This window comes from Vulpes lagopus, chromosome 8 (genome assembly GCF_018345385.1).
Source record: "Vulpes lagopus strain Blue_001 chromosome 8, ASM1834538v1, whole genome shotgun sequence".
Classification (NCBI taxonomy): Eukaryota; Metazoa; Chordata; class Mammalia; order Carnivora; family Canidae; genus Vulpes; species Vulpes lagopus.
The window spans coordinates 7,779,230-7,805,199 of NC_054831.1; the positions used below are offsets into that span (position 1 = coordinate 7,779,230).

Below are 25,970 nucleotides of genomic sequence, written 5' to 3' on the forward strand. Positions count from 1 at the left end.
GATGGGATCTGTGGTCTCCCGGGCACTCCTCTGGAATGCTGGGAAATGTAGTCTCTCTCACATCGCACAGTGCAACCCGCCGTCATTTCAGCGCCCTAGTGTGCCCCGCGGAGGGAGCGGGCCCCTCGAGCCTCTGCAGATCTGAAGCCAACCCTCCGCTGGGGCAAACTCTAGGCAACAAGACCTAAAGAAAAATTTGTCCTACGGGACTTCCCGGGGAGGGCCCTTCCCACTGACGCTCGTCGTCCCCCGGCGAAGCCGCTGAATGTTTCTATTGGCTGCTCGGGATGCCAATCGGCGAAGAGGGCTTTCCATTGGCTTTGGGGCGGGCGCTCCGAGGCTAGGGGGAAGGAGAAGGGATCAGGAGCGGGAGCTGAGGGGAGGGAGAGGCCGGTCCGCGTCTGGCCGCTGCCGCTGCTCGCCCGAGGTCTCCAGGCCGCGCTGCGGCTCCGTCCTCGGTTCCTGGGCACCGTCTGCGAGGCTCCGCCGGGCCAGCGTGGGAGAGCCGCGGGCGGCGGCCGCCGCATCATGTCAGCCAAGGACGAGAGGGCCAGGGAGATCCTGAAGGGCTTCAAACTGTATCCGCCCGGGAGTGGGGCGGGGCGGGGCCGGGAGGACTCGGGGGGCGGCCGCTCGCGGAGGAGACGGGCCGGGGGCGGGGGCCGCGCCTGCTGGGCTCGGGACGGGAGCGCGGCGGGAGGGGACGGAGGGGACCGAGGGGACGGCGTCCCGGTCCCCCCGGCGGGACCGGGTGCTGGAGGCGGGGCAGGGGGCGTCCTGAGGGAGGAAGGAGACGTTGCCGGGAGCGGGGGCTGGAGTGGAGGAGCCCCTCACCGAGTTGGGCTGGGAGACGCGGCGGGCGTCGGGAACGCGTGGCGGTGAGGCCGGCGTGGGTCCGAGCCTCGGCCCGCGCCAGAGGCCGGAAGGGGGGCTGCGGCCCGCAGGGAGGGCCGAGGGGCGCGGGGGGCTGGCCTCGCAGCCCTGCAGCCCGTTTGGCGGGAAGGCCCCGGGGGAGCAGGGAAAAGTGACTCGGAGCGAGTGACCTTGGGTGGGACAAATGCAAATGCTTGTGCTGAACTCTCCCGGGTTCCCCCGTCCCCCCCTCCACGCCACCCCCTCCTGTTTCCACAACTTCTCTGCCTCACTTGTGGCTCCTTCCAGGGCTGGAGCAGAGAGGAAGGTGGGCCAAGAGAAGCCCGGGATCCACCTCATCTTAACACTCTCTTGGCCTTGTGAGGCACTGGATGGTGGCAGCTTCTCTCTCAGCCTTTCACTTTTCTGTCCAGCGAAGTGAGGACCCTGCACTCGAGCGTGAGATGCCTTGAGGTGTTTTGGTTTTGCACCGGGACTCCTGGCAAAGGTATCTGCGCGCTCGCGTTTGTGAGGTTCACGCGGAGACCAGGTGGAGCTGTCCAGCAATTATTTGATTACTTTGGGGACACGGTAGGATTTAGCAGGATCTAGAAATCATTGCCCCAGGCCTGGCCTGTTGTGGTGCCGCTTGTGCAGCCTTCTTTCTCTCTCTAACGTATTAGGAAGCCTCGTGTTTAAATGGAGTGACGGTCTGTGACCATAGGATGCGGATGAAAAATAGGCAAACCTGGACATTCCAATTTCACATTTTCCTGCTGAGCTTAAATCTCTTTTTACATCCCGTGCGTACAAAATGGAACGTTCTCAAATTCTTCTCTCCGTGAAGTTGTGGTCATCACTTTAGGTCTCCCCAACCCAAAGGAGATTTAGTGAAGCACTGTTCTCTGAGCTGCCTGTGTGTTTTCACGATGCCCATTTCACCGCTGGAAATTTTAATTGCTTTTCACAGTCAGAAAGCAAGTTGGTAGTAAATTTTAGAACCCAAAATGCAACAACAACAACAACAACAAAAAAGTTACAGGACATTTTAGATATACAAATGAAAAGTTTCAAATGGAAGCTGATCTGCTATGCTTCTTTTGAAAAAAACGGAAGGCATTATACACTAGGCATAAGGTCATTCGTGGTAAAGTTTAGTAACAGCCTCTTTTTATAGCTTCGTGTACCTTTCAGTGTCTGTTTTCATAATGGCACCTATAAGTAAATAGGGATGGCTGAAGTCTTAGAAAAGCTGTGACATGGATTTTATTTTTCCCCTAAGTAATTTGTATTGTTAGTTACATGTATACTGTAGATAGTAAAATCGGAGACTGGGGAATTGAGAGATTTCAGAAGCAACGTTTTTGGTCCAATTGGAATTAACATACTGCTGAAAACAAGAAAGAATCTTTTTAATGGTTTTCAGACAAAGAAACTTCTTACCTCAGTCTGGGCTCTTAAAGCTGTTGAGAAAGAGGCTAAGGGACACATGTGGAAAAGAGTAGAAATCATCATCAGGTGAATTAACCAGTTCAATGATGACGTTAGTGTATTAAGAAACAGGCTTTCAGAGAAGGTTTGACCTGAGCTGATTAAATCTCAAGGGAAGCAGCCGCATAAAAAAGTTAGCATGGAGCAAGAGGATGCTCATCCTCTGGTAGCTTTTATTGACATCTGAGGATTAAAAGAGAAAGGAAAGGAGTTCTAGAATTTGCTACTACCTTCAGGAAAACACAATCTTTTAGTAAAACAAACTGCTTATTGTCACCTTTTTTATTGGGTAAATTGTTTTTCTGAACTTTCATTGAATCTGTTTCTGTAAGAGTTTTTTTCTCCCAAAAGAAAGCACCATTATAGTCTCCTACCAGCGATGTTGACAGTGCTCAGTTACACATTGACTCTGTCTTTTATATTTTTGCCAATTTAGACAAGTGATACCTTATTTTAATTTGTATTTCCCTGGATATCTAGATCGCTGGACAGGTAATAGAGCATAGTGGTTAAGAAGAATTCTGGACTGTAGAGCTGTTCTGTGTTGGAATCCCAGCCCTACACTCTTGGTTGTCCCTGAGCAACTCATTTAACCTCAGCCTCAATTTCCTCATCTGTAAATGGGGTTAAAAATAGTACTTATCTCATAGGGTTGTTATGAAGATTGAATGAGTTGATAACTGAAGCATTCAGAAAAGCACCTGATGCCTAGTAAACATTATGTATTAGCTCTTATTATTGTTAGAGAAGTTGCAAAATCTTCTGTTTGGCAGTTCCTTTTCTGTGAATCGCTTGTTGATTTTGTTTTTTGCCCATTTTACTATTGAATTTTTTACTTACTGGTTTGTGTGTGTGTTTTAATATCATTTGCCTGTTCTGTATGTTGCACATATTTTCCATCAATATATTGTTCATCTCCTTTTTAGTTGAACAAATTTTATTTATTTATTTATCAATTTGTTTGTTTATTTATTTATTTATTTATTTTTAAGGATGTTATTTTGAGAGAGAGCATGAGCATGAGGGAAGGCCAGAGGGAGAGGGGCTTCATCCCAGGACTCTGAAGACAGATGCTTAACTGACTGAGTCACCCAGGCCCCCCTGTTGAACAAATTTTAAATTATCATTTCAAATTCATCAGCATTTTCCATATGGCTTCTGCATTTTGTGTCTTCTTTTTTTTTTGAGAGAGAGAGAGAGAGAGAGCACATGGGCATGCACATTCTCCACACACACGGAATCAGGTGGAGAGGCAGAGAGAGGGAGAGGGAGAGGGAGAGAATCTCAAGCAGACTGGCTGATGCGAAGCACAAGATGGAGCTCAGTACCACCTTGAGATCATGACCTTAGCCAAAATCAAGAGTCCCCGATGCTAAAGCAACTGAGCCACCCAGGTACTCCTATATTTTGTGTCTTAAGAAGACCTTCCTGACCTTGGGCAAGTCCCTCAACTCTCTTTCCATCCATTTCTTTAATATTCAAATGGATAAAAATCATAGTATCTACTACATAGGTTTGCAATACAGATTAAATGAATTGTTATAACTAAATAAAACTAGACCTTCCTTATCCTAAAATTAAATATTCTATGTTTTCATTTCCACCTGAAATGTTTTTACACAAATGATATGTGGTAGAATCTAACTTCTTGTGCTGTTTTAAAATGGTATTTGGGGCAGCTCTGGTGGCTTAGCAGTTTAGCGCTGCCTTCAGCCCAGGGCGTGATCCTGGAGACTGGAGATCGAGTCCCACATCAGGCTCCTTGCATGGGCCCTGCTTCTCTCTCTCTCTCTCTCCCCCCATCTCTAATAAATAAATAAAATCTTTTTAAAAATAAAATGGTATTTATTTTTTTCTGTTACATACGCTAGCCACCCAGAAATGACCTTTAAAAATCTTATTTATTGGGATCCCTGGGTGGCGCAGCGGTTTGGCGCCTGCCTTTGGCCCAGGGCGCGATCCTCGAGACCCGGGATCGAATCCCACGTTGGGCTCCCAGTGCATGGAGCCTGCTTCTCCCTCTGCCTGTGTCTCTGCCTCTCTCTCTCTCTCTCTCTCTCTCTCTCTCTCTGTGTGACTATCATAAATAAATAATAAAAAAAAATTAAAAAAAAAATAAAAATCTTATTTATTCATGAGAGACACAGAGAGAGAGGCAGAGACACAGACAGAGGGAGAAGCAGGCTCCATGCAGGGAGCCCAATGTGGGACTCGATGGCGAAACTCCGGGATCACGCACTGAGCCGAAGGCAGATGCTTAACCACCGAGCCACCCAGGCGTCCCACCTTTTTGATATTTTTAAATGTAATCTTCCAGTAAAGCTAATGTAATGTATTTGCTTTTATAAAAATTGAATCATAAGCATTATTTCTTATTTTTTCCCTTAATAAGTTTACCATATTCATAATTTCCAAAGATAATTACTTTTCATTGCTTTCCATGACATAGATTTGTCACAGTCCTCTTACACAGTATTCTAGTGTAGTCTGTATAATGCACTGTTTTGCCTATTCTAGTGTAGTCTGTATAATGCACTGTTTTGCCTATTTGCTCTTCCTCACCACAAATACAGTTGACGCTTGAACAAAACTGGTTTACATACCGGTCCACTGACAAGAATTTTTTCAGTAACTACAGTATAGAGTATTGTTTTACAGTATTGTAAATATGTTTTCTCTCATGATTTTCTTAATAACATTTTTCCTCCAACTTATTTTATTGTAAGAATATGGTACATAGGGCAGCCCGGTGGCTCAGCAGTTTAGCGCAGACTTCAGCCCAGGGCGTGATCTTGGAGACCCGGGATGGAGTCCCACGTCGGGCTCCTTACATGGGGCCTGCTTCTCCCTTTGCCTGTGTCTCTGCGTCTCTCTCTCTCTCTCTCTCTCTCTCTGTCTGTCTCTCATGAATAAATAGATAAAAATCTTTAAAACAAAAAAAAGAATATGGTACATATATAAAATACAGGTTAATTGACTTTATATTAGTAAGTCTAGTCATCAATGGGTTATTAGTAAATAAGTTTTGGAGAAGTAAAAAATTAGACACTGATTTTCAACTATGAGAATAGTTTTATTAATATATACATATTTACAGCTATATACAGCTTTATTAATATCAAGAAACTGCAGGCTACCATAAGAAAAACTATGCTTTTATAATTTTATTATTTTTACTCCATCTGGGATTCTTGAGTCTAAGGTGTGAAGTAGTGATTTAACTTTTTCTCTGATGATTAGCTAATTGCCCCTATTTACTTATACTGCAGAAGTTAATATAATATCTAGAAAATAAAGAACTGCCTACAGGGGCCCCTGACTGGCTCAGTTGGTAGAACATGTGGCTCTTAATCTCAGGGTTGTGAGTTCGAGCCCCATGTTGAATGTAGAGATTTCTTAAAATCTTTAAGGAGTGCCTGGGTGACTTAGTCAGTTAAGCATCAACTCTTGATTTTGGCTCAGGTCTTGATCTCAGAGTCATGAGATGAAGCTCCATGTCTGCTTAAGATTCTGCCTCTCTCTCTCTCTCTCTCTCTCTCTTTCTCTCAAATAAGTAAAATCTTTTAAAAATAAAAATAAATGACTGCCTACAAATCCATAAAATAAACATTTGACTCAAAATGGACAAAGGATGTGAACAAAGAGTTCAGAGAAGAAAACTACAAATAGCCAATGAATAAACTTAAGAGATATTCAACCTTAATAGACTCTTTTTTTTCCCAATTAATTGACAAAAATTTTAAAGGTTGATAATAGGTGTCCCTGGTTGGCTAAGTCAGTAGAACATGTGACTCTTGATTTGAGGTTGTGAATTCCAGCCCCAAATGGGGCTTGAGCCTACTATAAATAAATCAATCAATAAAAATCGATTGATAATATTCAGTATTGGCAGCTGTTTGGGGGAAAGGGACACTTCACTTGCTGTGTGTGAATAGGTTTTATGGAGAACGTTTATGTATAACTGCAGCAGAGCATAGAGCAGTAGTTAAGAGTGCAGTGGTTGGGATCCCTGGGTGGCGCAGCGGTTTGGCGCCTGCCTTTGGCCCAGGGCGCGATCCTGGAGACCTGGGATCGAATCCCACATCAGGCTCCCGGAGCATGGAGCCTGCTTCTCCCTCTGCCTGTGTCTCTGCCTCTCTCTCTTTCTCTCTGTATGACTATCATAAATAAAATAAAATAAAATTAAATTAAAAAAAAAAGAGTGCAGTGGTTAAGAGTATGGACTCTGGGTTCGAACTTAGCGCCTCTACCATTGTTATCCTAGACAGAACATTCAAACTCTAAACCTCAGTGGCCATATAATTTCCTCAGAGTGTTTATGAGAATTACATGAGACTGCATGTAAAACCTGGCCCATAGTAAATAATAAATGTTAGCTATGTTATTATTTGTTTTATTAGTAATTTATAACATTATAACAATAACAGTGGTGGTAATATTGCTGCAAAGCCAGTTTTTTTCTGAGGTAAACCAGGGCCTTCGTACTGTTGTATTGTCTTACTGAGAAACTATAATACTTCTGTTTTGCCTCTTTGAGGAAGTGATTTAATTAATAAGCACTGATGTATGCCTAGTGTTTATCTTGTTTCTTAGGAACTAATTACATTTCAATTTATGACAACTTATCAGAAAAGAAACTAGTTTGGCTCAGAATGTTTCTAAAAGTACCTTTTATGTGTTCTTGCATTCCCTTTCCATAGTTTGGTCCTGGATCCCCCATATGCTCTTTCTCATAGCACCTTGATCTTTAACTTTACTTCCAGTCCAAAATAGTTGGCTTTAAATCTTCTGTTCACTTAGATTTCCTTATTAAAAATAGTAGACTGTTGAACTTTTCTTGAATGTCAGTATTCTTTAATAGATGCTTTGGCCAAGTATTAAAAATGAGTTTGAGGTTTATGATTTTCTAAAATACAGTTTTTGTTTATCAACTCAAACTCTAGCAAAGCAGTCAAAACACAACACTCATAAAGCCAATGAACACTGTTGATCACAGATTGTACAGTAATAAACTTCGTGTAGATTGTGTTTGGTAGTGTGTTTTCCAGGATGAGAAGTTATTATTGTTATCCTGAATGTATTAAATGAAGGGATGTCCTATTTATCATGTTATTTAGGATTTTTTTTTAAATTTAAGATCTTTATTTTTATTTTACCTTATTTTTTTAAAGATTTTATTTATTTATTCATGAGAGACACACAGAGCGAGAGATAGAGACACAGGCAGAGGGAGAAGCAGGCTCCATGCAGGGAGCCCAACGTGGGACTTGATCCAGGGTCTCCAGTATCACACCCTAGGCCAAAGGCGGCGCTAAACCACTGAGCCACCCAGGCTGCCCGTTAATTTAAGATCTTTAAATGGGCATTCCTGCTTTCACGTTTTGGGGACGAGTTTGGAATATAATTAGATACAGTCTTCTTCAGATCTTCTAAATTTCTTTCAGGATTCTGTATATGGTTTATAGTGAAACATTATAGTAACTTCTGGAGAAATGGAACAGAACATGGTAAGACTCCCATGAAAAATTCTGTCTATATCGTCACCGTATTTGATAAAGGACTAGCAGTGGTGCTGAGGTTTGGCAGTTCTAGATTCTTTTCTTTTTTTTTTTTTAAGATTTTATTTATTCATGAGAGACACACAGAGAGAGGCAGAGACACAGGCAGATGGGAGAAGCAGGCTCCATGCAGGGAGCCTGACTTGGGACTCGATCCTGGGTTTCCAGGATCACACCCTGGGCTGAAGGTGGCGCAGAACTGCTGAGCCACCCGGCTGCCCCAGTTCTAGGTTCTTACTAAGCTTGACCTCCCTTTAGATTCACAGGCCTCCCTTGTCAGAACTCTGCATCCTCAAATCCCTATGACAGAGGACTTGACTTCTAAATGTATAGACCTATCTCTATTCCTGAGCTTTAACATCGTTGAAAGGTAGTTTTGTGGGGTTTTTAAAATTTTGTTTATTTGTGAGAGAAACAGAGAGAGAGGCAGAGACACAGGAAGGAGGAGAAGCAGGCTTCGTGCAGAGAGCTTGATGTAGGACTCGATCCCAGACCTCTGGGATCACACCCTGAGCCAAAGGCAGACACTCAACTGCTGAGCCACCCAGGCTTCCCTGAAAGGTAGTGTAAAGGCCATCTAGAATAATCTTGTGGTTCCAACCATTACTTGAATACTAAAAACTCAAATTTTCAAGATTTTAAGAGTACCATTCTTTTTTTTCTTTTTTTCTTTTTTTTTTTTTTTTTGCTTTTAACTTGATAATTTTGAGACCGAGAGGAAAAGCAAGTGTATTTTCTTACAGTCTAATATCCATAAAGATCTCAGTGATTGGCAAAGAAGTTAACAGTCCCACACATAAGGAACTTGTTTGATCTTCAATGAGGAGGTCATGGCTAAGTGCAGCTAGTCCAAAGGAGAGGCACTGGAAACTCAGGCATACAATAGTCCGAAAATGGTTAATGTTTGACCTGAAGAGGAAGAATTTTTTTTTTTTTTTTTTTTTATGATAGTCACAGAGAGAGAGAGAGGCAGAGACACAGGCAGAGGGAGAAGCAGGCTCCATGCACCGGGAGCCTGATGTGGGATTCGATCCCGGGTCTCCAGGACCGCGCCCTGGGCCAAAGGCAGGCGCCAAACCCCTGCACCTCCCAGGGATCCCGAAGAGGAAGAATTAAGCAAGGGTTGTCATGTGAGTGTTCTCTGCTAAAGTTTAAAAAACTGTTCTAAAGAGAAAGAATTAAATACATTCTATGTGGCTCTCAGAGAAGTACGAAACTCAAGGGTAGACGTTCTAGGGGACAAAGTTTATTTAGCCCATTTTCTAAGAATTAGAGTTACCTGAAGAAAAAAAAAATCTTCCAGAAAGTATTTTAAGCAGCAAGCGGATGCACCTGTCCATCAAGAGTATTTCAGAGGGAAATTAGGTGTGCAGCAGATAAGGTGTTAGAGTAGATAATCTCCAGAAGGACTCAAATCCTTTTCCAACACAATTCTTTGATTCAGTGACAATCATTCTTAATTGACAAGAATTCTTTTAGCAAGTGTTTTATTCAGATATGTACTACACCTAAAATAGGCAAAACATTTTTTGTAATTTGATGTAATTAAAAGCAAGACATCAATTCCATTTTTTTAGACAACTGTTTAAGATTCTTAGATACTCACTATTGATGAAGCATTCTGTTTCGTGCATTGTAGATCCACTGCTTCAGAGTCATGAGAGCAATTATTGTCTCTGAATTTAGATAAAGCCTAAAAAACTAAACTGATAACTCTAATAACACTTTAAATATAGCCACAAGAAGAAAAGAGATGGCCTAATAATATGACATCCCTATAGTCTTTTTCAGTTTTTCTCCTTTTTTTTAATTTGTATTTATTTATGATAGTCACACAGAGAGAGAGAGGCAGAGACTCAGGCAGAGGGAGAAGCAGACTCCACGCAGGGAGCCCATTGTGGGACTTGATCCTGGGTCTCCAGGATCACCCCCTGGGCCGAAGGCGGGGCTAAACCGCTGAGCCACCCAGGCTGCCCAGAGAGCAAGGTTTAGCTTAGAATTAGAGTTACTTGAAAAAGCCATTTCCCAAAATTTTTAGCAGCATGTATTAGTATGTTGGAGCTCCTATACCAAAATACCACAGACTAGGTAACTTAGACAGTAGACATTTATTTTTCAATAGTTCAAAGGCTGGAAAGTCCAATAACAAGATGCTGGTCTGATTTGGTTCCTGGAGGTGACTCTGTTCCTGTCTTGCAGATGGCCACCTCCCCATGTCCTCACATGACAATTAGAAAATAGATTGGCAAATTGTAGGAGAGTCATAACTGTGCCATGTGTGGCACTGCTACTCCAGTGACAGTTCTGCTTGGAAAGGATGGTTTGTGGACAGGTTGTGGCTAAATTTAAGATTTTTTTTTTAAAGAAACAATCTGAGAATCTAACCTGGTCACTTTCATCAAATAGAGGTGAGAAATTTAACTGTAAGCCTTTGCTTTTGAGGCATCTGTACAGAGTAAAGGCAAAGGAGCTCTGGCCTTTTGCTGCCACTTACTAGCTATTCATTCAGATACTTGTTAGCAGGATGTGCAAGTGCCAGGTAAACTGAAAACCCAATACAGGGATGCCTGGGTGGCTCAGTGGTTGAGCATCTGCCTTTGGCTGAGGGCCTGATCCCAGGATCCGGGATCGGGTTCCTTGCTTGGAGCCGGCTTCTCCCTCTACCTATGTCTCTGCCTAACTCTCTCTCTTTCTCTCCCTGTCTCTCTTTCTCTCTCATGAATAAATAAATAAGATCTTTAAAAAAAATACAAAATGATAAACCAGTTTTCATATCCAAAAGACTGTTATTGTATAAGGGAGAGAGAAAGAGACCATAACAATCAGAACACACTGTGATAAGTGCCTAAGTAGCATAATGTGCTTTGGAACCTCAGAGGAAGAATGACTACTGCTGGAGGTGTTATGGAAGATTTCAGAATTGTCATTGGAAAAGGATCTTGAGAGGTGATGAGTAGGTGTTGAGTAGTTTAATTTTCAAGACACTGGAGAGTCAAAGAGGAAGGAAAATGACATGAAACATGTAGGAAGAAAGTATTTTGAGGGGATTTGGGATCAAGAATGAGGAGGATGGAGGGTCAAAAGCAAGTCCGTGGAGTTGTTGGAAATTCTGTTCATTCACTGAATTTTTGTATTGAGAGTCCCTACCTTATAGATCGTTGATCTTTTTGAGAGTAGCCAACACTTGAGGAAACAAGTATAATATGCCAGGATTAGAAAATGAGTAATAGGGATCCCTGGGTGGCGCAGCGGTTTGCCTGCCTTTGGCCCAGGGCGCGATCCTGGAGACCCGGGATCGAATCCCACATCGGGCTCCCGGTGCATGGAGCCTGCTTCTCCCTCTGCCTGTGTCTCTGCCTCTCTCTCTCTCTCTGTGACTATCATAAATAAATAAATAAATTTGAAAAAAAATGTTTAAAAAAAAAAAAAAGAAAATGAGTAATAGATGAGGAAATAAAGTTACCAAGAATCGCTTACTTTTTCAAGAAATCTGGTGATCTAGGAAAGCAGGGATCAGTGAAATAGCTTGAGTAGGTAGAGAGATCTTTATTAAAGAATGAAAATCACTGGGGTGTCTGGCTGGCTCACTCAGTGGGTTGTATGACTCTTAATGTTGGGATTATGAGTTTGAGCCCCATGTTGGGCATAGAGATTGCTTAATTTAAAAGAAAGAATGAAAATCACATATTTAAGCTATTGACTTTGTGCAAGTTGCTTAACATCTGTAAAACAAGGAAAATGCTTGCATTGTCTCCTTTACAGAGAGATTCTGAAATTTGAGTGAAATAGTATATGCCAACTCACTTTAAAAACCATAACTCTACAAATGTATTGTGCTTACTAGCATTATTTCAATTATTTATCTTTATTTTAAAGTTCAGGGTTGCTTTCTATTTTGCAAATTTATAGGCTTCATGTTCCAGGGTATTGATAAAGCCAGAGTTTTAGTGGTTTTTTACTCCAGCTTACACATCTGAAGCCTTTTTTCACAATGCTGGGAAGTAGTAGCTGTTGGAGTGATAGCAAAGGAAGCCTTCTACATGAAAACACATGTCCCATTTGAAAACCAAAATCATCTCCAGGTTTGCTTTTTTTTTTTTTTTTTAAGAGGATTCTAACTTGAAGAAGTTGATTTCCATCTCAGTGCTGTAGCATTTTTTAAAACTAGGTAAAATGCACAGATATCTGAATGTGGCATTTGATAGGATTCCAAACAATATCCCGATGCCTCCAAATAACATAAGAAATAGTGACTGAAAAAAAAAAAAAAAAGAAATAGTGACTGATGCATTTAGGAACACATCCTTGGGGAAGGGCCTTGTATTATCTCTATGGCTATGATCTGGCTTGTTTCTGACCAGTTTCAGGCACATAATTATACACGTCAGTAGAGTAACAGACCTATGAGAAGAAAAAAGATTTCATTTGACTTTGCTGGTGAGAAGACCGTGTAAAGTTTCAAATAGTGATCTTTTTCTCATTACTAAATTACTTGCCTTCACTGTTTCCCAGGCCAGTTTGAATTTTGATTGTATGCTTTCCAGGCACAGTGCCTTTGCCAGGGCCAGAGTATTATTTCACAGGGGTATCACCACTGGTTACAGTGCTGCATCTAATGTTTCAAAGATACTAAACCCTGGTTTCTCAGGGATCCATTTGTATTTTCTCACCTCATCCCCCATAAATAGGAAAAATACCACAGAGAAAATCACTAGGCGATTATTGGGCAGAGAAAGATGTGTTAGCTTCCATGAATTAGAATTGGTTCTCAAGAATGAGGATTCACACGGGATGCTCTGTATAACCAGTGCTAGTACAGGAAAAGCCTAGAAGGAGGGCTTTGAAAGAAATGATATTTCAGAATTAAAGAAGGTTTTGAGGTGCCTTGGTTGGCTCAGCCAGTAGAGCACACGACTCTGAACCTCAGTGTTGCGAGTTCAAGCCCCATGTTGGGTGTAGAGAGTACTTAAAAATTAGGGACAGCTGGGTGGCTCAGCGGTTGGGCGCCTGCCTTTGGCTCAGGTTGTGATCCCCGGATCCGGGATCGAGTTCCGCATCGGGCTCCCTGCATGGAGCCTGCTTCTCCCTCTGCCTATGTCTCTGCCTCTCCTCTCAATCTGTGTCTCTCATGAATAAATAAATAAATCTTTATTTTAAAAAGTTAAATTTTTTTTTTAAATGAAGGCAGGAGTAAGAAAAGGAAATGAGTTCAGAAAGTGAGAAAGGAGGAGAGAGTTTGAGAGGGGAGAGATCATAAAAGCAGTGTGTTAAAAGAGAGCCAGAAGAAGAAAAAGAAAAGGCCACAACCCAAAACTAGGAAAGCAGAGCAAAGAAAGGCATTCCTTAAAAAAAAAAAAAGAAAAGAAAAGGCATTCCTGTGATGAAAATGCGTAGGATACCACCAAATAGAGACTCCCTTTGTTTATTGCTAGTCATTACAGCTGCTTCCAGGGGAGGAATGAGAAGAGAGGTTTTTCTTCATGCCTGTGACCTTGATGTTAATGCTTTGCCTCCTATTGCTCTGGTCTGCCTCGATAGACATTAGCATATATCAGTATGTGCTGAGTCAGCCACTTTGCCTGGAAATTCTACTTACCTTGAAATTCCTCAAACTATAGGTAATGAACCGCATGCCCATATATAATTTACAGATACGCTGCCAAGTCATGAATTCAACTTAATGTAGAATGGGCTTTTAAATTCTAATGTGTTTTTACCGGCAATTTGGCTGACTGACTTAGCTGTTCTCCTTAGGGAGAATGGGGGTGGGTGGGTGGGTTGGTTGGTTGGTTGGTTGGTTGAGTTTGCCAAGCTCCAGTTCTAAGTTGCCCTTTCCACAGCCGTCTGAATCCTGAATGAGCAGTTCTCCATGTTTGGCTCCTGGACACTCTTCAATGAGCTTTCCTTTCTGGTTGCTCAGCCTGAGATGGAGAATTCTAGTCAAACCCCCTGACTTCTCTCTGATACTCATTGTGGTTCAACACACATTTGAGTGTCAGTTATGTGCAGAGCACTGAGAAGGGATAAAAATAATGTGCCAATGGAATTTGACTTGCAAATTTGTCTTCTGTTCTTATAAGTACTTCGAATGCAGGGGTACACAAATCTATAAGTACACTGAGGAGGGATCAGATAGCTTTGCCTCACGGTGTATCAGGGACCACAATTAGATAGGAGGTTGAGGGCAGCCCCAGTGGCCCAGCAGTTTAGTGCCACCTTCAGCCCGGGGTGTGATCCTGGAGACCCGGGATCGAGTCCACATCAGGCTCCCTACATGGAGCCTGCTTCTCCCTCTGCCTGTGTCTCTGCCTCTGTGTGTGTGTGTCTGTCTGTCTGTCTGTCATGAATAAATAAATAAAATCTTTAAAAAAGAAAAAAGAAAAGAAAAGAAAGGAGGTTGACATGGCTTTTAGGGAGCATCCTGGGAGTGGGATACATGTTCTAGGCAGAGTAGAGCAGTGTGTTCTAACCACTGAAGCACAAGAATATACCATCTTTGGGAAATGCAGTAACTAGGCATGGTTGGAGGATAGGTACCTCTAGGGACTGGAGTAGAACGTGATTTTTACTTTTATTTTTTATTTATTTATTTATTTATTTATGATAGTCATACAGAAAGAATGAGAGAGGCAGAGACACAGGCAGAGGGAGAAGCAGGCTCCACACACCGGGAGCCCGACGTGGGATTCGATCCCAGGTCTCCAGGATCGCGCCCTGGGCCAAAGGCAGGCACTAAACCACTGCGCCACCCAGGGATCCCCTAGAACGTGATTTTTAAGAATGCAATGGATGGCAGAGACTAGACTCAGTGTCTTTCTTCCTCCCACAAGCCTTAATTTACCCTCTTGACTTCATTACCCCAGGCATATAGCACACATAGCACTCCTGGTTGCCTGTTGAGTTGCTGTTCTTTATCAAACTGTCCTTTCTACTTGCTTGATACTACCTTCATATCTCACCCTTTTCTGTTCTTTTTTTCACCTATTATTAACTCAGAACCACCCCCCTTTTTAAAAAAAAAAAAAAAATCAACATTCCTCAAACCTGTTTACAAAGCCTGAACTTTAATATGTCCCTCAGAAATATGTAGGTCTGAAAATGGAAGGACTTTTTTTTTTGGACATTCATATAGGATTATACTGAGACCTATCAAGATTATACTGAGACCGTATCAAGACCAGAGGTCTTATCTTTCAATCTAGAACAATGCACTTGAACTATCACTGGTAAAGATCCAGGTTTTTACTTCTAGTCCTTCACAGACCAGTATTTTCATAAAATAAATAAAATGACATACAAAATAAAAACCAAAAAGTTTTATGAAAATCCACAAATTACTCTGCTTAATTGCTATTAAGGTTTTTAAATACCTGTCACAAACTGGTAACACAATTCACAAACCAGCACCACTCGTCTGTGGATCACATTTTTGGCAACACTACTATAAAATCCTCAATACAGCTTGTGCCTGATACACAGTAGAACTTCAATGAATGAGATGGTTAACGTGACTATACCAGAAAACGGGGGAAATGAATGATAGTAGTACCTCTCTTTGGAGGCTTGGGGCGGGGGTGGTGGCGGGGAATGATAAAGGGAAAAGGAGTACTATAATAACATTACTCCCCCATGACACAGACTTTTCCTCATCACTGTCTCTAAACATCACTCCTTTGGCTCTTTAGTGAGCCAGATATATATTAGTAAATCATTCATGTAGATTTCTGAGAAATGATAGTTTTGATCTTGCTGATTATGCAAAACTTAATGTCTGCAGAAAGATCAACTTGTGTCTCAGAACTAGGTTTCATGAGCAAATCTAGTTTGGCTAGGATTGATTTCAAATACTAACACCTGTGATGCCTGGGTGGCTTAGCAATTGAGTGCCTGCCTTTGGCCCAGGGCATGATCCTGGAGTCCTGGAATCGAGTCCCATGTCGTGCTCCCTCATGGAGCCTGCTTCTCTCTCTGCCTGTGTCTCTCCCTCTGTGTGTGTGTGTGTGTGTGTGTCTCTCTCATGAATAAATAAATGAAAATCTTTATTTAAAAAAATAACTAACCCCCCCCTTCAAATCAAAGCATTTCTTCATGTCATAATATGAACCCTACTGCCAAATGCATCCCCTGCCTGAGACTTTCTCATTTCCTTCCGTATCTTCTGAATAGGGTAAGAAGCTTTATCAAAACTTTGTGACAAATTAACCTTCTGTATCAATTAACATAATCTTAGATTGCTTGCAACACTGCAGATTTTCAGTTCTTCAAAGCAAATTGTAAGGTCTTGAATCCCCTTCAAATAAGGATTCATGGTATCATTTGGAAACTAGAAAAGCAGTTCTTTTTTTTTTTTTTTTTTTTTTTAAGATTTTATCTATTCATGAGAGACACACAGAGAGAGGCAGAGACACAGGCAGAGGGAGAAGCAGGCTCCATGCAGGGAGCCCGACATGGGTCGGGATCCCAGGACTCCAGGATCACGACCTGAGCCAAAGGCAGGCAGGCGTTCAACTGCTGAGCCACCCTGGCATCCCAGGTCTACCTTTAAATATGCAGATACATAGGATATCATGTGAAGGATATCATTATTTTGAAATATTTAAACTCAAATAATATTTGAATGTAATTTATAGGGAAGTTTTATTACCATAAATGAAATGTTTCCATTGTGGATCAGTACGGCATCAGTAACTCAGTACATCATCCTCATTCTCTGCTGACCATACCCTAGGAGAACATTGTTAGAAAGCCAGAAAGACCACTTCCATGGCATATTTGGGGATCTGGCTGCCTTTCTCGCTGTATTAATCAGTTCCCTTAGCTCTTCTAGCTCTGGAGATCTGTCCTCATATATCCTGGACCTTCTTCTAGCTCTGGAGATCTGTCCTCATATATCCTGGACCTTGCAGCTGCCTAAAGCCACTGCCTAAGAGTATGTAGTGTGGACAGATCTCTATCTGAATGCTAGCTATGTTACTTACTAGTTGTGGATTGCTGAGAAAGGTATTTAACTTTTGAGAGCACCACTGTTTTATGTGGGTGTCAGTATTGAATAAGATTGAAAAATTAAAAAGAGCTCTTATGGCAGTGTTTGGTATAAATTTTAACCTATGTCTTTCTTTGAGGACTAGCTTTAAGCAATGAATGTGGCCAGCTGCCAGATAAGGCTGGATATACTGTTTACCTTTTTCCTAGCCTTTTGCTGTCAGCAATTACTAAATTAAACAAGACTGTTAGGAAGCTAGCTCAAAGAAATGCAAAAGAGTTAGGACTTTGCATTAGTAATGAACCACTAAGAATTATTGACCTTAGGGCACCTGGCTGGCTCAGTAGAGCATGTGACTCTTAATCTCTGGGTGGTGAATTCGATCCTTCTATCGGGTGCAGAAATTACTTAAATAAAACTTAACCCCCCCCCAAAAAAAAATTATTGACCTTTTCAGATATCGTTAGACTGACACAGTGAGGTTTCCCTTAGCCTTTGGAGACTTTAGAGAAACTCAGAAGAGAGATCAGAACCTCAGTCTTAGACTGATCTGTTTTGCCAATCTTGACTAGACTGGATTGTCTGGCCACACCCCTTGTCATTTGAATGTGGAAGAGGCCAACCCTCAGCTGGTACTAGATCTGTTACCTGGACATTGTTGTGGCTATAATCAATTTTATACAGTTTGATATGGTTCAATCATTTCTGGAAAGTTTAGCTAAGCTAGAAAATAGTGTCTCTAGTCATACGGTGTGTCCTTTTTGTAAATATATCTTTTGCCCATCAAAGATATATAAAAGATCAAGAATCCAGGACCCCAAAAGTAAATGAATTCTGACTATGGAATACACTAACAGCATAATCTGAGCTGGCATTCTATGACACCAAAGACATCCGTATACTACAGTGTTTGGAAGTATCTTTCTAGCCTCATGTCCTAAAAGGACTACCTGTCCTATGCCATGAGCTTACAGATCATGACTTATTCATCTTCTGTCCCCCTGTCTTGAGTAAGTCTCTCCCTGGTACAAACGAGGCATACAGGATAGCTGACTGTGTCATATAAATTTTAAGAGCATGGACATTAAATCAGGCAGTCAAAAACCAACTTCACTGCTTACTGGCTCCATGATCTTTGAGCAAGGTACTTGTCATCCCAAAACCACAGATTTCCTCATTCACATAAAAGCTCTAATAACTGCCTATTTCATAGCATTATGAGGATTAATTTAGATATGGATAAAGCACCTAGCCCAATATCTAGCATTCAGTACCTGTTAGCCATCATCCTCGTACAGTAAGTGCTGAATGTAAAGATCGGTGGTACTGTGATGATTGCCTGTGTTTCTGCCAAAGATTTTAACACTCAAAATGTGTAACATGAATTATCTGACAAAGCATCCTTTCCATTTCTTGGTAAAATCTTCCCCTTTAGTTATGTCTGTTCATTTAAACAGCAATTTACTTAGAATTGGCCCATTTGATAAGGAATGCATGATAAAGTATACCAGCTCATTCATATAATTGCTCCAGATAATTTTGTGTGAATGTTTTCATATTTTATTGTTTTTAGAAATTTTGGAAGAATGAGAATATGGTAGTGACTTATGAATATTTTTATTATATTTATATCAACTTTGTCATTCTAAAAAATATACTAAACATCTCCAATTTCCATGGGAAAATCCTCAGGGGGAAAATTTTTTTTAATAGCTCTAGTGAAGTTTAGAGATTTAAAGAAGGGAATTGCCAAGAAGCTGCAAGAGACCCCATGTTTGAGTTTCTCAATTCGATGTTCGTTCTACAGACAAAGAGAAACATTTGGGCACATAGTCCACTGTTTGTTTTTGGTTCCCAAAGCACTGCCAAGGGAGACCTAATACTCTTGGGGTCTTTTCTTAGCTCCCTGGGAGGGAGTTGATGGAAGATGGTTATTAATCTATACCAACCTTAGTTTATTAGCTGTAATAGTTCCCAAACATGTTTTCAGCAGAGAAATAAACTCTGCAGGTCTCCTTATAGTGTTTCTGTGTCCCTTTCCAGTACTGCTACCAAGGGTTTTATTTTTTCTATAAGAATTTTATAGACATTTATTCCTTTTTTCTCACTGCCCACCTCACTCCTTCCCCTTGTTTCCTTGCACTCCCTTGTGCACACAAAATAGAGAAGCTTCGATGAATGTTTTTCCTCTGAAAAATGTGTTTTCTAACTTTCAGTTCTCTAAAATCTTATTTTCTAAAAACATCTTTTAACAACCAGTGTCGATTCTTTGTTCATCCACTGTAGATCACCACTCCCTGTCTTGTATAGAATTTGGGCTTCAGTGGCTGTAAGTTGCTCTTTCCATTCTTTAAAAGATTTTTCTTTCTTAGAACCCTAAAGCTCAAAGTATGGTCTGGTCCCTGGGCCAGTAGTCTTGGCATCACCTGGAAGTCGGTTAAAAATGCAGAATGTCAGGTCCTACCCCAGATCTACTGAACTGGAATGTATATTTTAACAAGATCCCCAGGGGATTTATGTGCACATGAAAGTTTAAGAAAACACTACCAGCAATCATGATTTGTTTAAAGCAGGGAAAACTGTCATGTTTGATGCCAATACCTAGACTCCCCATCTCCAAAAATTTTGACTTAATTGGTCTGGGGGTAGCCCCAGCATTGGGAATTTTAAATGTTCCCCAAGTGAATTCTAACATGCATCCCAGGTTGAGAACTCCTGTTGTTCATGAATCTTACAATTTTACCTAGGTTTTAAAATAGCATGTATACGTAAATATGTGCAAGATAAATGACTAAAACCTATAGTTTTTGTAATACATTTATTGGGAGGAAGCATACATGCCTAGAAAAAAATTGGAAATACCTATACCAAAATATTAAACAGTAATCTCTGGGTTATGGAATATATAACTTTCTTAATTTTTTGTCTTCTGTTTTTCTTTTTTTTTTTTTAATTTTTATTTATTTATTTATTTATGATAGTCACACACACAGAGAGAGAGAGGCAGTACATACCGTTTAATAAATATCGCATTGTATATGTTTTATAAACTGCTTTTTAATTTTTAAAAAATTTTTTTTAATTTTTTAAAAATTTTATCCTGCTTTTCACATAGCATTATATCAGTATATTACAAGTATTTTCTCATACCTTTAAATATCATTTACATAGGCTTTTATATTGTTTAAGTGAATCCTGACCTAAGATGAATGGATTTTTGCTTTAAAAATGTTTACATACTGACTGTTGTCTTGAGAGACTGTTTAGCTCTTGCAAACCTTTAGTATTTGGAAGCTTTCCTTATCCACAGAAGGGGAGGTATCTAAATGGAGGTGTCAAAACTGCAGTGAAGTCAGGTCAGATGTTCCCAGGAGCTTTTGCAACTATTGTCAGTTGAGGACCAGCATTTTTTTTTAGTTCTTTTCTTTTTTTTTAAGATTTAATTTCTTTATTCATGAGAAAGAGAGGCAGAGACATAGGCAGAGGGAGAAGCAGGCTCCCCATGTGGGGAGCCTGATGCAGGACTCAATCCTAGGACCCTGGGATCACAACCTGAGCCAAAGGCAGACACTGAACCACTGAGCCACCCAGACATCTGTTTTTTGAGCTCTTAAACTTAATACATAGAATTTGACTTCGCTCTTCCAGAGTATGCTGCACCCCAGGGAATTCTTTTTATTTTTTAGATAGAGTATATGAGTGGGGAGGAGCAGAGGGAGAGAGAGAATCTTAAGTAGGCTCCCCGCCAGGGGTGGAGCCAGACATGGGACTTGATCTCAGGACCCTGAGATTATGACCTGAGCTGAAATCAAGAAGGATGCTTAACCTACTGAGCCACCCAGGCTTCCCCTTCCCCAGGAATTCTTAATAATGTTTGCCTCATAACTTATGTGTCCTGTGGGAGGGAACTATATTTCTAAACTACCTCCTCAAATCCTTTTTAGTTGGAATTGTGCTTCAAGACAATATCTCTTATAGTTTGAGTATTCTCTTCATTAATATATACATTGTGATAGGGAAAGCTAGAAAATTCCTAAAGTGAGTTGGGTTGAGGAGGCACCTGGGTGGCAGTGGTTGGGCCTCTGCCTTTGGCTCAGATCATGATCCCAGGGTCCTGGGATCAAGTTCCACATCAGACTTCCCACTGGGAGCCTGCTTTTCACTCTGCCTATGTCTCTGCCTCTCTCTGTGTGTCTCTCATTAATAAATGAATAAAATCTTTAAAAAAATAGAAAGAAAGAAAGAAAGAAAGAAAGAAAGAAAGAAAGAAAGAAAGAAGAAAGAAAGAAAGAAAGAAAGAAAGAAAGAAAGAAAGAAAAAAAAAGAAAAGAAAAGAAAAGAAAGAAAATTCTTAGAGCAACATCTTGAAACCTCAGTGGTATGGAGTTGGCCAAGCTATACTGTAATCAAAGAAAGTCAAGTATATTCTCTTACCCAAACCTTGGGAATAAAAACCAGTTTTATGACTTCAGAACAGTGACCTGCCTCCAAAACTGTTCTGTCCTTACCCCAGTCAAGTTGCATCATATAAGAAGAGAATAATCTTACTAATGGTCTCTTTGCAAGAAAGAAGACACAGTCTGCAGTTGGGGAAACTTTCTTAGATGCGTAGTAGCTTGCTCTGTGGAAGAAAAGCCCTTGTTGCCATCTTCTCAGCCAGAATTTCTATATAAAAGGTTCAGAAATATGCAGTTTTTAGTTTCAGAGGAACAGGCTTGATATTTTATTCACAGAATTGAAATTCTGACTAACAGAGCTTTTGAACTTAGCATTTCTTCTGAAGAGAAAGGTGCTTAAGCACTTCACAACATAAAGACTTCAGAAGCTGTACCTGTTGCCTAAGGTTATGACACAATGTGTGTTCTTTAGGTAATGTTTGGTCTGAGTTTTCCCCTTAACCTGAGATGGTAGCACACTATCAACCTTGGCTATCTTGTCTGAATATGCAAATCAGGAAGAGACAAGACACCTGGGTATAGCACAGTATTGAAAAGTGATACATGTTAGTGAGTGGGTATTCAGCTTTGGAAGCATGTTTTAGACACTGATAATTATCTTATCTCACAAGACCTGATCACAAGTAAGCTGAAGATGGTACTTTGTACAAGCCTCCATTAGAGATAGTCCTTCTCACATTGCATTGTGATTATTCTTCCACCTGGTGGTTTTCCCTACCTGGAGGAGAGCTCTAGGGAACATATACAGGGATTATGTTTTATTAATCATAGTATATGCTAACCCTGAGCCTAACACTCCTAAATCTTCATTGAATATTAGACAAATGAGATGAATGAATGAATTGAATGACAATTCAGCCTTGTTATATAATCCAAAACTATTTGGTCATCTTCAACTCTGGGTTAACTTTTCTTTTTTTAAAACCAGTTATAACTTTTTTTATTACTAAATGCCAGTAAGTGATTAACAACTATAAAGTAGATGACTATTCTGGATATTGTGGAGGGAAAGTAGAGGAAAAATAATTATGAAAACTTTTATCTAAAATGATACCAATACTGGGAATTTGGGGGCCGCTTGGCTGGCTCAGTCAGTGGAGTGTGAGACTCCTGTCTCGGGGTTATGGGTTTAAGCCCCACATTGGGTATAGAGATTAGTTAAAAATTAAATCTTGAAGCACCTGTGTGGCTCAGTCAGTTAAGTGTTGCCTTTGGCTCAGGTCATGATCTTGGGGTCCTGTGATTGAACCTTGCCTCAGGCTCCCTGCTAAATGGGGAATCTCGTACTTCTTCTTCCCCTCTCCCCAGTTCATACTATCTCTCAAATAAATAAATAAAATCTTTAAAAAGTTTTTTTGAGATAAATCTTTTTAAAAGACTTTTAGACTACATTTGTGTTCAGAATGATCATGGTTTGAAGGATGTATATATATTTCAGTTTCTTCAAGGTGCTTTAACTCTTTTTTTAAGAGAGGAAGAGAGTTGGGGAAGGGGCAGAGAGAAAGCGAAAATCTCACGCAGGCTCACACCCAGTGTAGAGTCCTATGTGTGCCTCTATCTCCATACCCTGAGTTCATGACCTAGGCCAAAATCAAGAGTTGGACACTTAACCAACTGAGCCACCAAGGTGCCCCATGGTCCATTAACTCTTATGTAAGATAGGGAAACACAAAGAAAATATTTCTCTGGCCCCTGATATTAATATATTAAGTAAATTGAATGGATGAGACACATTTGATTTTTGGATGCTTAGCAAAGTTATGCCTGAAACCATTATTTTGACTCATTAAGCATTAGTATCTGTGGTAGTCAGCTTGGAATTTGTTCATTCCAATTTTTTTATTTTTAAGAAATGAAATATATGATTGATATTAGTGTAGAATACATATTATACTGTATGTTAAACTGTGTCTCGGTATATAACAAATTACCATTTAAAATTAGTTCTAGGTGACACCTGGGTGGCTCAGCAGTTGAGCATCTGCCTTTGGCTCAGGGCGTGATCCTGGATCGAGTCCCACATTGGGCTCCCTGCATGGAGCCTGCTTCTCCCTCTGCCTGTGTCTCTGACTCTCTCTCTCTCTCTCTGTGTGTGTGTCTCATGAATAAATAAATAAATAAAATCTTTAAAAAACAATTAGTTCAAAATGCTATATGTAAGAGAAATTCACCAAGAAAAAAAAACCATAGTAAAATAAAGGAATATTCTGTGCAAAAGAGCAATTTACAAGTTTAGAAGGTAGCTTATTGGTAGAGCTAAGACTTGGGTTTTAATATATTTCCATCTCTTACTAGATATGAGGCTTTAAGTCTGTTAATGTCTCTGAGGCTGTTTTTTAATCTTTAAAATAGGAATGATACCTGCTTTGAGAGGGTCAGCTAGATAATATTGTAAAAATGATTTATAAACTTTAAGGTGCTATGCAAATGAATGATGAATTTCACTGATGGCCTTAGGTTTGATAGCCTAATTCTGTATCTTTTTATTATTGCATAATAAATCATAGTAAGCCTATTAAAGCAATGGCTTGGGAAACATTAGAGTGGAAGGTTTACTTGGGCATGAAAAATAACTACCATTAAGCTTTTCATATATCTATAGAGTCTATATGCAGACTAGACTCTTTTTTTAAAATTTATACAATAATCCTGCAAAAAAAATGTGGAATGGGTTATGTTGGACTCTCCGTAGTTTCTTTTAATATTTTTCCAGTTTTATCATAATATAATCAACATATAATATGCTTTTTCTTTCTTTCTTTTTTTTTCTTCAGAAGAGCTCCAGACCAAGACTATATTTCCTCTTTGTGCTAGATCCTTTCCATTCCTACAGATCTTTTTTTCACTTGTTTATCAGGTGTCTCTCTGAATCTTTTTTTTTTTTTTAATTTTATTTTATTTATTTATGATAGGCACACAGTGAGAGAGAGAGAGAGAGGCAGAGACACAGGCAGAGGGAGAAGCAGGCTCCATGCACCGGGAGCCTGACGTGGGATTCGATCCCGGATCTCCAGGATCGCGCCCTGGGCCAAAGGCAGGCGCCAAACCGCTGCGCCACCCAGGGATCCCTCTTTTTTTTTTTTTTAATTTTATTTATTTATTGTGAGGGATGCCTGGGGTCTCAGTGGTTTAACACCTGCCTTCAGCCCAGGGCGTGATCCTGGAGACCCGGGATTTGAGTCCCACATCAGGCTCCCTGCATGGAGCCTGCTTCTCCCTCTGCCTGTGTCTCTGCCTCTCTCTCTCTGTGCCTTTCATGAATAAATAAATAAAATATTCCAAAAAAAAAAAGAGAAGATCCCTCTAGAGCGTATAGAAGATCCCTCTAGAGTGTATAAAGTATCTCATTGTGGTTCTAATTTGAATTTCCCTGATAACTAATGATGTTGAGCATCTTTTTATGTGTTTATTGGCAACCTTTGGGAAAATGTCCAGATTCTTGCCCTTTTTTTTTTTTTTTTAAGATTTTGTTTATTTGTGAGAGAGACAGGAGGAATGGAGGGAGAGGGAGATATTCTCTAGGAGACTATCCTGATGTGGGGCTCCATTCCAGGACCCTGAGATCAAGGCCTGAGCTGAAACCAAAAGTCCAACACTCAATCAACTGAGCCACCCAAGTGCCCTTTGCCCATTTTTTAATTGAGTTATTTATCTTATGATTAAGTTGTAAGAAGTCTTTATATATTCTGGATACAGTTCCCTTATCAGATCTATGATTCACAAATATTTTCTCCCATTCTGTAGGTTGTCTATTTTCTTGATAGTATCTTTTGAAGCATAGTGTTTTTAATTTTGAGTAACTCCAATTTTTTGTTTTTGTTGTCACTTGTGCTTTTGTTATCATACCTAAGAAGACTGTGCCTAACTCCAGGTCACAGTTACGCCTATATTTTTTTCTGACTGTTTCATAATTTTATCTGGATCTGTAACCCATTTTGAGTTAATTTTTATTTATGTGAGAGCTTAGGATCCAGTTTGTTTTTGCACATAGGTGTCCGTGGTCTCAGCACCATTTGTTGAAAAGATTTTTTTTCTCCCATTGTCTTGGCACTCTTATCAAGTATCAATTGACCATACATGTGAGGTTTATGGATTATCAATTCTATTCCTTTCATCTGTATGTCTATCCTTATGCAAGTACCACAATATAGCTTTCTGAAATCAGGAAGCATGAGTTACCCAATTTTATTCTCATTCTTAGACTTGTTTGGCTACTCAAAGACTCTTGATTTCTTTATGAATTTTAGGATCAGTTTGTCAATTTCCACAAAAAAGAAGATGCAGCTGGGATTTGGTAAGGATTGAGTTTGAATCTGTAGATCAATTTGGGGAGGGATCCCTGGGTGGCGCAGCGGTTTGGCGCCTGCCTTTGGCCCAGGGCGCAATCCTGGAGACCCAGGATCGAATCCCACATCAGGTTCCCGGTGCATGGAGCCTGCTTCTTCCTCCGCCTGTGTCTCTGCCTCTCTCTCTCTCTCTCTCTGTGACTATCATAAAAAAAAAATAAAAAAAAAATTTTTTTTTAAAAAAATTGGGGGAGTATTGCCATCTTTTTAATTTTTTTTTAAGATTTTATTTATTTATTTGAGAGAGAACACAAGTAGAGGAGGGGCAGAAGGAGAGGAAGAA

General features: G+C 40.4%; 1 protein-coding gene across 1 annotated transcript in view; it reads left to right on the top strand.

Moving 5' to 3' along the window:
* PDE6D (phosphodiesterase 6D) overlaps positions 1–25,970 on the top strand; it is a 58,609-nt gene that overhangs the window by 4,834 nt on the left and 27,805 nt on the right. Inside the window, exon 2 of the mRNA XM_041766117.1 lies at positions 259–578. Coding sequence (XP_041622051.1) covers positions 259–578 — 320 coding nt within the window. The remainder of the gene's footprint in view (positions 1–258; positions 579–25,970) is intronic.